Source organism: Gouania willdenowi, unplaced genomic scaffold (genome assembly GCF_900634775.1).
Source record: "Gouania willdenowi unplaced genomic scaffold, fGouWil2.1 scaffold_296_arrow_ctg1, whole genome shotgun sequence".
Taxonomy (NCBI): Eukaryota; Metazoa; Chordata; class Actinopteri; order Blenniiformes; family Gobiesocidae; genus Gouania; species Gouania willdenowi.
Window position 1 is genome coordinate 727,996 of NW_021145056.1, and position 13,084 is coordinate 741,079.

The 13,084-nt window shown below is 33.6% G+C and overlaps 1 protein-coding gene across 1 annotated transcript; it reads right to left on the reverse strand.

Moving 5' to 3' along the window:
• Positions 1-10,358: 10,358 nt before the first annotated feature.
• Positions 10,359-11,158, reverse strand: LOC114459321 (protein canopy 4-like). Its single transcript, XM_028441618.1, has 2 exons — positions 10,953-11,158; positions 10,359-10,801 (listed from the first exon to the last, which is right to left on the reverse strand). Exons 1-2 carry the CDS (start codon positions 11,007-11,009, stop codon positions 10,616-10,618), a joined length of 243 nt encoding a protein of 80 aa, XP_028297419.1. The 5' UTR covers positions 11,010-11,158; the 3' UTR covers positions 10,359-10,615.
• Between the last annotated feature and the right edge of the window lie 1,926 nt (positions 11,159-13,084).

Here is a 13,084-nt window from a genome sequence, read left to right on the forward strand (position 1 = left end):
CATTCTATTTTGACTTAATTTGTAATTGTTTGTACTGGACATTGAAATGTATTGTAAATGAGCTTCAAAGAGAATTAATATACACAATCTGGTAAAAGACAAGAGTGCTGTGTGGTTCTTACTCTTAAACTCTACATGTACTTTCCAGTGTTTTGCAGACATTCTCTTTGTTAACGTGGTCACCGACCGGGACTCGTAACATAGGCAGGACCCTAAAAGCTCATCCTGTACATTGCTTTGGTTAAAGACTTATCTTTTAATATAACCCTTAGTAAGATAATGTACTTTCATGTGATTAACTGAATTTATAATGTTCAAGTTTTTAAAAAAATATTTGAACAGATATGGACAAATCAACACGAAGGGGAAAAAACCCAAGATTTATTAATTGTAAGATTATTATACGTTAATATTACCTTGTTCTGATTACATTTTCCTGCATGGTGAAACACATTTATTAGCTCTTATTAGGGGTGGGCGATATGGGAAAAACATCATATCACGATTTTTTATTTGTAAAATCACGATCACGATTTTTTTAATTCAAGTCATTAAGACTATTTTAAAGTTATTTACTAATAAAAACAAATTAATTCACCTACTTAAAACTGTCGCCCTAAATAAGAAAAAATGAATAAAAGATCATTTAAGACACTGTCATTTTCTAATAATTTTTAAAAATGTATAAGTTATTTATCAAACTGGTTCCAAGTACAATTAACATCAAACAAAAAGGGTGACAAGTTATTTTAGTCTCAGTCTTTTTACTTTGTTTAACTAAAGTGGTTTAGCATTAGCATCACTTGCTACATAACAAGGCATCATATCAGTCTAGTGATTTGTTTGTTATTGAGTAACACACTCATAATAATAAAATCCTACTTTAAACAGTGTTTAAACGCCTCATTTCACACAGTTTATACAATCATATCCTTTATAAGATAAAACGTTACTCCTTTGGTTACATTAGGCCTGGGTGATATTACGGAGCGTATTTCTGACCTGTTTAAGCACTTAATAATTCTTTGGTGTCTGTAATGCTGACATGCTGACTAGTAGTGGTGCAACGAATCAAAAAACTAACGGTTCTGATCGTATCACGGTTTTGATTCATGGATCGGATCATTTTTCTGATCAGCAGAAAAAAAAGAAAAAGACGAATAACTTTACTCTCCATTTATTTAGTAGAACACTTAGTGCAACATTTCTCTGCTCATTAAATACAAACAACATTTAACTTGAGGTGTCAATCCAATGCTTAAATAACATTTTTAATCATATAAAGTGTAATATAAGGCATGATACATCATCCTTTAAACAGGTAATTACCTGTAATTACATACACATAAGTGTATAGTAATTACTATGCACATAAGTGTATGGAGATAAAAAAAAAATACAAGTTATGACACCTTTTTTAAACATAGAGAGTGAATTAAAAACGAGCCTATGCCCACATCATCAAAAAGAATGAAAGAAGAAAAAAAAGCAGATCTGAGTTTATAATTTAAATTTCCTACAATAGTCAAGGATGGCCATCTGGACTAGAGCTAATATTTATTTAATAAGAGCTTTAAAAGACATGGATGGAGACATGACGACATTCATACAGACTTATTACGCACACAGAACTGTTCCTTTCTCTGCCTCCCTCTGTGTGTGTCTCTCTCTTCAACTCTCACACAATCACACACAGATACACAGGCAGGAGCGTGAATCACACATGTGTGGGTACGGTCGCTCTGTCACGTGCGCGCGAGCAAACACACAAACACACACACGGACGTCGCAAATGGAACAGGCTTCATCGAGGCATTACTAATAATGATTTAAAAATAATAATAATAATTTCTTCCATCAACCAATCCGTGGACCACGTGCGTGCCGAACCGTGGAGAGTGATCCATGCCGATCATGGATCAATGATGATCCGTTGCACCACTATTGACTAGCAAATGGTGTGATTTGGCAGAGAAAAACCTTTGGATGTGCTGTGTATTGACCACAGACGGCACCGCAAGGGTTAAAATGTGAACTACAGACGGTTTTACAATCTCCGTGATTTGGGAGATTGTCATGTTTTAATCCTTAACTACGGTGGCTGGGAAGTGTCAGGTGAATGCATTTACAGAAACGAACACAAATGCAAAAAGGTCACAACACGAATGCAAACCGGCCACAACGGAAGTGTTTCTGACGGACCGGTATTACAGTCGGACGGGTATTATATGATAGACTGATATGAAAAATATAAGAGTATCCTCATCAACTTTCACTTACTTTCATACGCGTTTCGATGTCTTCTTCTTGTTCTTCTCTGTTCTGGTGGATTAAAAAACATCCGCGTCTGTAATACCGGTCCGTCGGAAACACTTCCGTTGTGGCCATTTTGCATTCGTGTTGTGACTTTTTTGAGTTTGTGTTCGTTTCTTTAAATGCATTCACCTGACACTTCCCGGCCACCGGGTTTCCGCAACTATAAGTTCCTGGACAGGAGTCCAAAGTAATATTTATGCATCATATTGGCTCTCATTATGATGAAATCACTTTTTATCAATAATTTACAGTTTTTTTTAGAAACAGAACATCTTTCTGTGTCTTTTTAAGAGATATAAAGTATTTGTTGTGTGGATGGGAAGTAGCAGGTTCTAGACCAGAAATGAGGGTATTTTATATTGACTGTTTTCTGTTTCCATCTTAACATATAATGTCTATGTTTCCACAGGAGAATCAACAGAAGTGTAAATGACATGGATGGCAGCACTGCACAACAACAGGTCAGTGTAGCTGCTCTCCACATATTTTAACAACTGTACTGGCTGCACAACATGCTATATTAGCCAATCATACACAATAATGCTTTGGTCATTTTTTAATTCTTCACTTTCATAAAAACACAATCCTAATATCACACAGTGGTAAATGAAGTAAAATACACTTAATATGATACTACTGATGTCTTTTGTGTGTCTTGTTGCTGAAATATATGCCTAAATATAAATCCTTCATTTAAAACCTGACTCACTGATCATGTGACAGTACATTTATCTCCCTGGTCCAGTATAAGAATTCATATCAACAGTCAGACGACAACTATAATGTAACAGTAATAATTTCATCTCCTTCCTAAAATCACCAGTTCTACAGATCAGTAAATGAACAATTATCAGTTGTATAATGATCCATGCATGCTTTAGAAAAGAAGGTACCACATACAATCATCACCATCAATCTATGATCAGCTGAATCTATACACATGATCAGTGTGAGTGAGTGAGTGATGTCAGTGTTTCTAAGGTGAGTGTGATATGATGAGTGAGTGAGTGAAGGACAATTGTTATTTGTTCATCTGTCTTTGTGAGTGGATCATTTCTCAATGACTGGTGTTGAAATCATTGATGTCTCATGTTATTTTATTTTTCTATTGAGATCATAACCAGAGCATTGAGGCCATTTTATGTCATTATATTCCTATGGAAATATTTGATCATCTTTAAAGTTAAGAAGCACATCAACATGCTGATGAATAGTTGACTTATAACTAGCGTATTGTAGTTTAATGAGATTTGCAAAATGTTTGAATGTTTTAGTGTCAATATTAAGTTTTCAAACAGTGGCTGAAATAACAGGTCATTTATTTTATATCATTTTAAAAGACATAAGCAAAGCATAACAACAGGTTACATGTTTTTTATTTTTATTTTGCAGAAATTCTGTACTTGAATTAACTTAACAGTAGCATAACTTAACATCTGCATTGTTTCACCCCATGGAATTAAATTCAGAGGGTCCAGCTCTGATAGTGGGGTCTCCTAACCCTCTTCCCCTGGTCAGGGGTCTGTAACCTTTACTCTACAAGGAACCATTTAACCTCATCTCACCTGGATTAAAGTCCTCCTGGAGCCATAAATACCTTCTCTATGAAGACAATACAATGTATTACATTATATACAGTTATAATTATATAGAATAATGTTTGATTTAATTTGACTTGATTTTTTTTATTGATCATGTAAATAGAAACCTAAGAACAGCTTAAAATAAAATAAATCAACATCAAGAAATAAAACAGTATCTTGCATCTTCAAATTCTTACACATCTCAGTTTACATGAACATAGAGCTCGGCCATTTTGCCTAAAAAAAATCTCAGATTTTTAAAAAGAAAAATTCAAGTTTCGATTTGATTTTCAATATTTTTTTTAATGCACTTTAAAATGACTGCAGACATCAGATTCATTGTCAAAAGTGCAACTTTATTTCTGTGATTGTCCTCAAGAGTTAAAATGCATAGAATAATCTCAAAATAAAAGTAAATAAGGCTGTTATTCAACAATTTCAAACTTTAATCCAGGTTTAAGCAAAAGTGCAACAACAACTTCACAGATGCTTAAATTTTCTGATTAAGAAATCATATAACTACATATTCTATAACATTACAGTTAAAAAAAATAATAAACTCTTCCTCTGTTTCGCTGACTCGTCAGGTCCAACTTTCAGTTCTTACTTTGTCAATCGTTACCTTGTCTTTCTTTGTTTTTTTGTTCGTTTTGGGACATGGGATTTAGGGCTTTGTTGATAGCTCCTTTTTCCTCAGCAAACAGTGGAAACCCAGCAATCCTGGCACTGCATAAATAAAAATGTTAAAATTGTATATCCTGGTTTTCCCGTATCCTTTATAAATATGTTCATTCCTTTCGGGTCGTAACAGTGACCAACACATAAGACTGGTCTAAGCGCTAATGCTAACCACTTTATGAAAAGAAGAAACTATTTTAACTAGTTTATTTATAGTAAATCAGTGATATTTATCAACCATAACTTTATGTAACTCTATCAGATATAAAATAAACTGGATTCAGCAGCAATAAAAACACTGTTGTAGTTATTTTTTTTTTCATGTGCTTTTTATTTGTTTCTAAAATAATCATTATAAATGAGGAAATAAATAGATGATATACAATATTACTAATGCAGTGATCCATATGTACAAACATGTTTCATAAATATCAGCTCTATGAGTCAGCAGATATTATAGCTTTTTATAATGAATAAATGTTATTAATGAAACACATTCTGGTGATGATTTATTCAGTTTAATTTGTGTTTGTAAGGAACCTGTTTACACTTAAAGGTGAGAATTGTTTTATTCATTTATTTATTGTTTTTATTTATCGTAATTTGACCCAAGCCAAATGTAAAAAAAATTGTAGCATTATAGAGCAAATAATTGTACGATTTATCATCCAATTAGTCAGTTAAACGTTTCAATAATCAGTGACTAGTCGACTATTAAAATAGTCATTAGTTGCAGCCCTAGACTCTACACCATGGCACTAGCATTGAGATGCAGAAAGCACAAGTAACCAATAAATAATGTAAATACAGTACACTGACTAAAATGAAATATATATGATGAAAATAACTAATAACTTTCATGTTTTTCATGTTGTAGGTTGTCAATCACTGAAGCCTCTGAGTTTCCTGGTTTTACTCCTTGGCCATGTTTGCACTTTTTTATTTATGTTCATTTATTTTACTTTGAAATGTGATCAGCAATGTCTTGTTTTAAGATTCACTAGGATTTAACTTCAGTGAAAACAATTGATATCATTTATTTTAATTGTATTTTTCTGTGTTTGTTTAACCGTATTTCAAAATTGTGCATTTTTTGTAAGACTCTACATTTAATTATCATTAATAAATGCTTATAATATCACATAAGTCATTATTTCACAATTCCTCTCAACATTTAACATTTTTTTTTTTTTTTTACAAAAACACGGTGGGCTTCACTACCCCCAGACTTAGCACATATTCTGGGGAAAACTTTGGGTCAGGACCCAAAAGTGGGTCGTGGACAGCTGGTCAAAATAAATAAATACTTAAGTAAATGCCTCATGATGGACTTGTCTTTTATTTTTGAAAGAAACTTTTCTTTTGATAGGCATGCTGTGAAATGCATGTTGCACAGGAAAATATATAGATTTATATTTTAAAAAATATTATATGTGTGTGTTGTCGACAGATTTTTTTGAAAGACTAAATTTGGTTGGTTGAGTTCTAAAAAAAGTGGGTCGTGATTTAATGACCGTGGCAAAATGTGGGTCCCAGGGTGAGACCAATTGAGAACCTGGTTTACAGGATAATAGATGAAATTACTATTAATTATTGGTTATTTACAAACTTTAAATAAAATATTAATAAAATAAAAAATAAAAATAAACAGTATTTTTGTTAATAGTTCTTCTGTAGTACTTAAGATAAAGTATCTTCTTAACTATATTTGCTGTAGTAAATAGAGAGCCCTAATAAAGACTGTCCACAGGGTTGCTGGTGTTATTGTTGACGCTTCCTTTGGGGGTGTGACTTTGTAGACGGTCCCTGCCCACTCCTTAGCTCATTAACATAAAGTGTGTTTTTCTGTAGTTTGTTCTCTGTGTTCCACTGAGTACACACAGGTTGTTCCACCTTTACATCGTCACATATTGATAGAGAAATGTGAGTGTGAATGAAGTGGGTCACCAGTTAAACTAGTCTCCAGTGTGTGTGTAACAGCGGATGAATGTGGTGAGTGAGTGAGTGAATGAATGGAAACACACGGAGTGTTCTAACCTCTTCCTTCACAGAGCACACATCTGAAAACTCCTCCGTTTCTTCTTCTCCGCTTTTCTCCATCTTTGGAGCAAACATTCCGTCCCACACATGGTCGGGATGACGAAGCTCCTCCAGCACAGCTTTCCTCCTGCAGCCTTCATCATCATCATCATCATCATCACTGTCCGTCTTACTCATACTCAGCTTCACTTCCCTCCATAATATTTGTTCCTTTTCCTCTTCTTCTTCTAGTTTAACGGTAGTCATCATCCAGCTCTGTCCGTCTTCCATTTCACTGCTTTGTTCCTGACTCTAGCTGGTTGCCAGATACAACCGACGATTCCCCGCATGAAATATGTTGAATATCCACAGAAATGCCCCAAAAACCATCCGTTCATCATCCAAATAAAACATAAATATCACCTTTAACCAACGTTATTCACTGTTTGATCACTAAGTTAGTTATTTTATAATCTCACAATCAGCGGGAAAATACTCAACCTGGCAACCAATCAACTGTTGCGCTGACGTCACAACCAACTTTTTATAGAATAAATGTGTTTAATGGTGATTTAAGAGTGAATAAAGTAGTTACAGACTGAAGGATTTGGTCTGTGGATGATTTAATAGATTTCAGAGGAAATTTGTTGATTTATTTATGATTAAATTATGTTTGGTTTGTTCTCAGAAACAATAGATATTGTAGATTAATATTGTACAAGCATTGACAGTAAAATCACTGTAGATCACATTAAATCTACAGTTGCTTTTACCTTATTTTTTAAAAAAATATGTTTTATTACTTATTTTTTAAGGAAAGTAAATTATTTAAACAAGCATTGAAACATAATCCTTTTCTTCTTCCTTTGAAAATAAACTATATTTTAAAAGTTATTCCCTCTTTTTGTACATATAAATACACAAATATGTTATGGATTTATGAAGTTTTTTTTTAGTAAAACACAAATGTAGATATTTTAAAATGAAGCTGTTTTTACATTTTCTAAATGAGTTGAAAATGTTTATAAAGTATGTAAAATGTGTCTGTTCTAAACATTTTGTTAAATTAATTATTTTAGTTTTAAGTTTAGTTTTTTCTGTTTCTATCATGATTGTCAATGTTGTGTATTGTCTTTTGATCAGTCTGTACAGTCTACATTCATATACAAACATCACACCAATCCACTTATCCAAGCAGCAATAATAATAATAATAATAACAGGGGTACATTACAACTTTCTCTTCTGTTTTGTAATGTTTTCAATGACTTCAACACATTTTTAAGATCAATTTTAAAAGCTTTAACATTTGGGATAATTTTAAAAAACTACATTTATGTATCAAATGTTTTCCAAATATCATCAAATTGCTACATATAAATTCCACATCCTGGTCCTTCAAAATAAAAGCAAATGTAACCAAATGCTAATCAAAGCCAGGTATCACAGTGTGTGTGAGCAGCCAATCATCAACTCTTTCCTAAAACCTCTTCACCACAGAACAGGAAAAAAAGACGTGTTGTTGACTTTCATTATTAGTTTGACTAAACATGCAGCTGTAATCATCCATATTAAACCTAATCATTAAAAATATATTTACATGGATAACCATCATTCATTGTTTTAAAATTAATCTATTTCATTTTAGGAAATAAAGGAAATGATAAATATTTGTCCTAATTTTGATAATATCTGTTTCCTAAAAAGTTTGAAGATAATATTTGTCTCTTTACTTGAAGATGAAAACATAGTTTAATAAATAACAGTGTCTAAAAACAATAACTACCAATGAACAGTTTATTGATCTTTGTGGATACTGATGAATACTGTAATATTCCTTTAATGAAATGAATCAAGGCAATAGGAATAGCCCTGACTACTAATGAATGTTGTTTCTGAGAACATTTATCTTTAAAATCACAATGATTGTAAATATTACCATTGTCATCCATTAAATGTATTATTGTCCCTTTTCAATCCAATCTTTAAAGAATAAAGTTTTCCTCTTGTATAAAATACAGCTGTTATTCCAGATTGTAGCTTTATATGGACTGAAGTGGTGCTTCTAAAGCATTTTATAATATAATAACACCTGCATATGATCATGTGATCACTTAAAGGATGAAAATCACAAGATGTTTGAATGTTTTTTACATGATGATCTTTTTAATGACGTCCTTTCTGTTACAGACAAGGAGAGCTGAGGTAAAGGTAGCACTGCCTTGGGCCACAGTGTTTTAAGTGGGAGCCTCTGTCATCATCAACATCTGTGATAAACACCTACAACATGAGACATGTCCCCAGATAAATGATGGACAGTTGGTTGATATGAAATATTTACAAATAAATGTATTTTGTCAAAATTCTTGTTAGTTTTCATTTGTAATTTGTGGTTAATTAAAACTAGCATTAGGAGGCCACAGTGCAGGGAGAGCTGCTGGTATGGAGGTGATGACATCATCCTGAAGGTAGAAATTAACGTTAAAACAGGACAAAGCCAAGTTTTTTTAACCAGAACGCATCATGTCACTAAAATCTCACTCGTCATTGTGTGAAACTTGACAGCCTGTGAATACTGGTGGATTTATTTAATAAATATCAGCAGGAAGACCATTCTGGATGATCAAACCTCCATGGAGGTTCAGAGAGGGATTTGAAAGTGAAGGAGCCACTGGGAGAATGTAGAAAGTTCTTCTGGTCTAGACCTCATCATTTCCTCGTCTCCACAGACAACAGACAGAATAAAGCTCAGTCAGCATTAGACGATGTGATGTAAACTTTCACTGTCATTTATTGAAGTGTATATAATGATTATTTAATATTCTGTAAACCCTGAGTTTTTTTCTTTCTTTTTCATTTCTAGATGTTTCTCATTGTTTCAATGAATGAGAGATTTTAAGAAGGTAGACATGAGATTTTTCAAGGACAGATTGTAATAAGACACGATAAAGGGGAGTGACTTCAGTCTTCAAGTATTTGTTATAAAGAGATACATTTAGTTTTAAACCTTATGAACAATAACAACTTATTTATTTACTATATTATATTTCGCCGTTACAAAGTAGATTCACGAAAACATTGAGTACTTTGTGGATGTTGAGGTCAGTCCAAATGTCCTTTTTTTAAAAGTCAAAATATGCTAACTGCTCCAGTTCTCTCTCAGGATGGACTTTCAGGACTTCTGTTACTTCTTCACAGACGTGGTGGTTTGTCGCCTGGTGGAAAAACTCAGCTGTGGCTGCGCCGTCACTGGAAAGAAACCCAGTGCTTTGGAGAGTGGACTCCAGCTCCCAGAGACCCTGGAGCAGCTCCAGGGGCCACCCGTCACATGACCTGTGCACTCAGTGTGGATAATAAAAACAAACCTACACCTGTGGGAACACAGCGGCGAGGGAACAGGAAGGAAGCTCGCCTCGAAGAGAGTCAACTGGGAGGAGCTAAACTGGTTAAAACTTACAAATTAGAGCAGCCAAAACAGACAGAAAAAGTGGTAAAAAGGTTTCAAAGTGTCAATATTGGAACAAATGGTTTAAACTGGCAAATGATGGGCATGACAAATCATGAATGTGGTTAAATTGAAGAAAAAAAAATGAGCATGAAATATGGTGAAAAGAGGTTAAAGTGACAATAATGGGTCAACATATGCAACATTAGGTGGTAAAAATGGTGGAAAGGGTTTATAAGTGCTGAAAATGTCTTGAAAGTGGAAAAAATGTACAGAAAAGACATTGAAATTTGATGGAGAAGTATCAGAAATGGGAGCAATGTAGCAAAAATGCATTAAAAGTGATGAAAATGGGTTAAAATATGGCAAGTTTGGTGTAGTTGCAGAAAAAAATGGTAAAATATAAGCAAAAATGGGCTCAAATTGTTCAGAAAATATTCTGTCGACCACTTCCCAGTGTCTCGGTTGAGAACCCCTGGTATCTCAAGGGTCTTTCTGGTTTTTTTTAAGTTGGTACATTTAGCATCTCCTGTGGTTCTCATCAGGAACTGCTGCACTAAGGAGACTTGGTAAGTTTAACTCTCAAATACGGTACTTTTTTGATTCCACTCTGCATTGTCTGCTCTTTCTTTATATTTGTCACCTTGCTCTGACATCTTCAGGATGTGCTTCTCACACAGGAAGTTCTCCAGCCTCTGGTCCTGGTGATGGAAGTACCAGTCCTCCACTACGTCCTCGTACTGCTCCAGCATGGTCTCACACTGAACACACACCCACACACACAACTGCATTAGTAAACACATGTTATTTAAAACACTAAACTATTACCTATTATGAATGACTCTTGTGTTGATTTAACTTTTAACAAAAACAAATAAATGTCGTCTAAAAGTTTTAAATGATCAGGTCCACCTGTTTCTTCATGTCGGTGACCTCTGCAGACGGTTGGTCCCACAGCTCGTACGGCATTCCCAGGTCCACTTTCACTTATTACCCACCAGGTTTTTTAGTGTGGTCATGGTCTGACTGGTTCCCTGTAGTCACACCAACAAAACACTGACTTCCTGCTTGGGTCACGTGATCAGCTTTAAAGGGATCGTCCACTTTTTTTTTTTTACAAGTTTGGTCTAAAATGATTGAAATATACTATTAGAAGATCTATACCAAACAAAACTTATTATTATGCACCAAATTTATTTTATTAACTTTTAAAAATGGGACTATTTTACCGTTTAAGAACCTGTGTTCCACCATCTTGAAATCAGGTGATTGATGATGTCACACGGCCCCACTGCCTGTAAACATCCTATTGGAGTGAAGCATTCAGCCTGCTTTTTAGATCATTGAGCAGCTTTTTCAAAAAATGCCAACTCATGCTGCTTTTAGTTTCTCTAAATCAGGGTTCACCAACATGGGGAGCCCACATGGACCATAAGAAAATAAAAAACCCATAATTAAACAAAAATGGATGAAAAAAAAAAGAAAGATACAATTAAAAGGAAGATATAAGTTGTACTGTGAGGAAACAAAATAAATACCAATAAAAAAGAAAACTATAATTAAACAAAAATCTATGTTTAAAATAATGAGTGAAATACAATTAAAAGGTAGATATAAGTTGTAGTGACATGGATTATTCTGACTGTTCCTTTTTAATTATTCATGTCATATAAAGATGTATGAGAACAGCATTAATGTCACTATATTTACCCTCAGAGATCAATGATTTACTGAATCTGATCAGGTTTATTGATTAAGTTTTGATCAACTTAATTTAAATTAACCTCATTTAAATGATCCTGATGACATCATTCCAGAACATAATGACTAAACAAAAATAAATGTGCAAACATCACGTGTAAGAAGTGTTTTTTCACCACTCGAGGTCAGAATATTTTACAGTATCAGAAGTTATCAATAATCTGTGATGTTTCATACTCTACAATCACTGGTATTGATGGTCTACAACAGAACAACTTTATCCAGATGTTCTGTAGCTCTGATGAGATGTTTAAACACTCTGAGCAGGTGAAGCTGATTAAAGCTGAGTCATGTTTTCACAGAGCACAGCAGCGCTACAAACAAACAGAGCTTTATAGACACATTAAAGTTAAACAGGCACTGGTGTCTCTGATTTAGGAGTCAGTGATGATTTGTGTAGTTTTTTACCAGGTTAGACGGTGTTTGAAACAGACAAGGATGAGAGTGAGAAGAACATTTCCACATAAATAAACATCCTTTCCCTCACGGCAGGGCCAGATTAACACCGCTGTTCCCTGGGCAACAATATTCAAGAGCCCCATCATCACGACCCCAGGATTACTATAATATGGCAAAAGAATAAATAAATTCCAGTAATATACATACATTTACTCACTGCACCAATATCTAACTGTCATCATGTGCATTATGACGTACAGATGTGCAAATGCTCATAGAAATACAAATGTACCACTATGTCATCTATCAAAGCCCCTCACTCACATATGATGCTATGAAAATAAAACACATCAGTATCAGTTTAATCTGGCAAAACATAAACATCTGGAAACCTACACTTTTTTTCTATTTTTAATTGCCACAATAAGGGCATTCTGCAACTGCACCAAACTTGCCATATTTTAACCTATTCTCATCACTATTAAAATAAACTGGATTCAGCAGCAATAAAAACACTGTTGTAGTTATTTTTTTTTTCTTGTGCTTTTTATTTGTTTCTAAAATAATCATTAGAAATGAGGAAATAAATAGATGATATACAATAACACTAATGCAGTGATCCATATGTACAAACATGTTTCATAAAATATCAGCTCTATGAGTCAGCAGATATTGTAGCTTTTTATAATAAATAAATGTTATTAATGAATCACATTCTGGTGATGATTTATTCAGTTTAATTTGTGTTTGTAAGGAACCTGTTTACACTTTAAGTTGAGGATTGTTTTATTCATTTATTTATTGTTTTTATTTATTGTAATTTGACCCAAGCCAAATGTAAAAAAAATTGTAGCATTATAGAGTAAATAATTGTACGATTTATC

What these genes read in the sequence shown, in the direction of transcription:
- LOC114459321 (XM_028441618.1), bottom strand. Translation starts at nt 11,009, where the DNA reads ATGCCGTACGAGCTGTGGGACCAACCGTCTGCAGAGGTCACCGACATG. An exon ending in TCACCGACATGAAGAAACAG is followed by an intron (nt 10,802 to 10,952) that starts GTGGACCTGATC and finishes GTGTGTGTTCAG; the next exon opens with TGTGAGACCATGCTGGAGCA.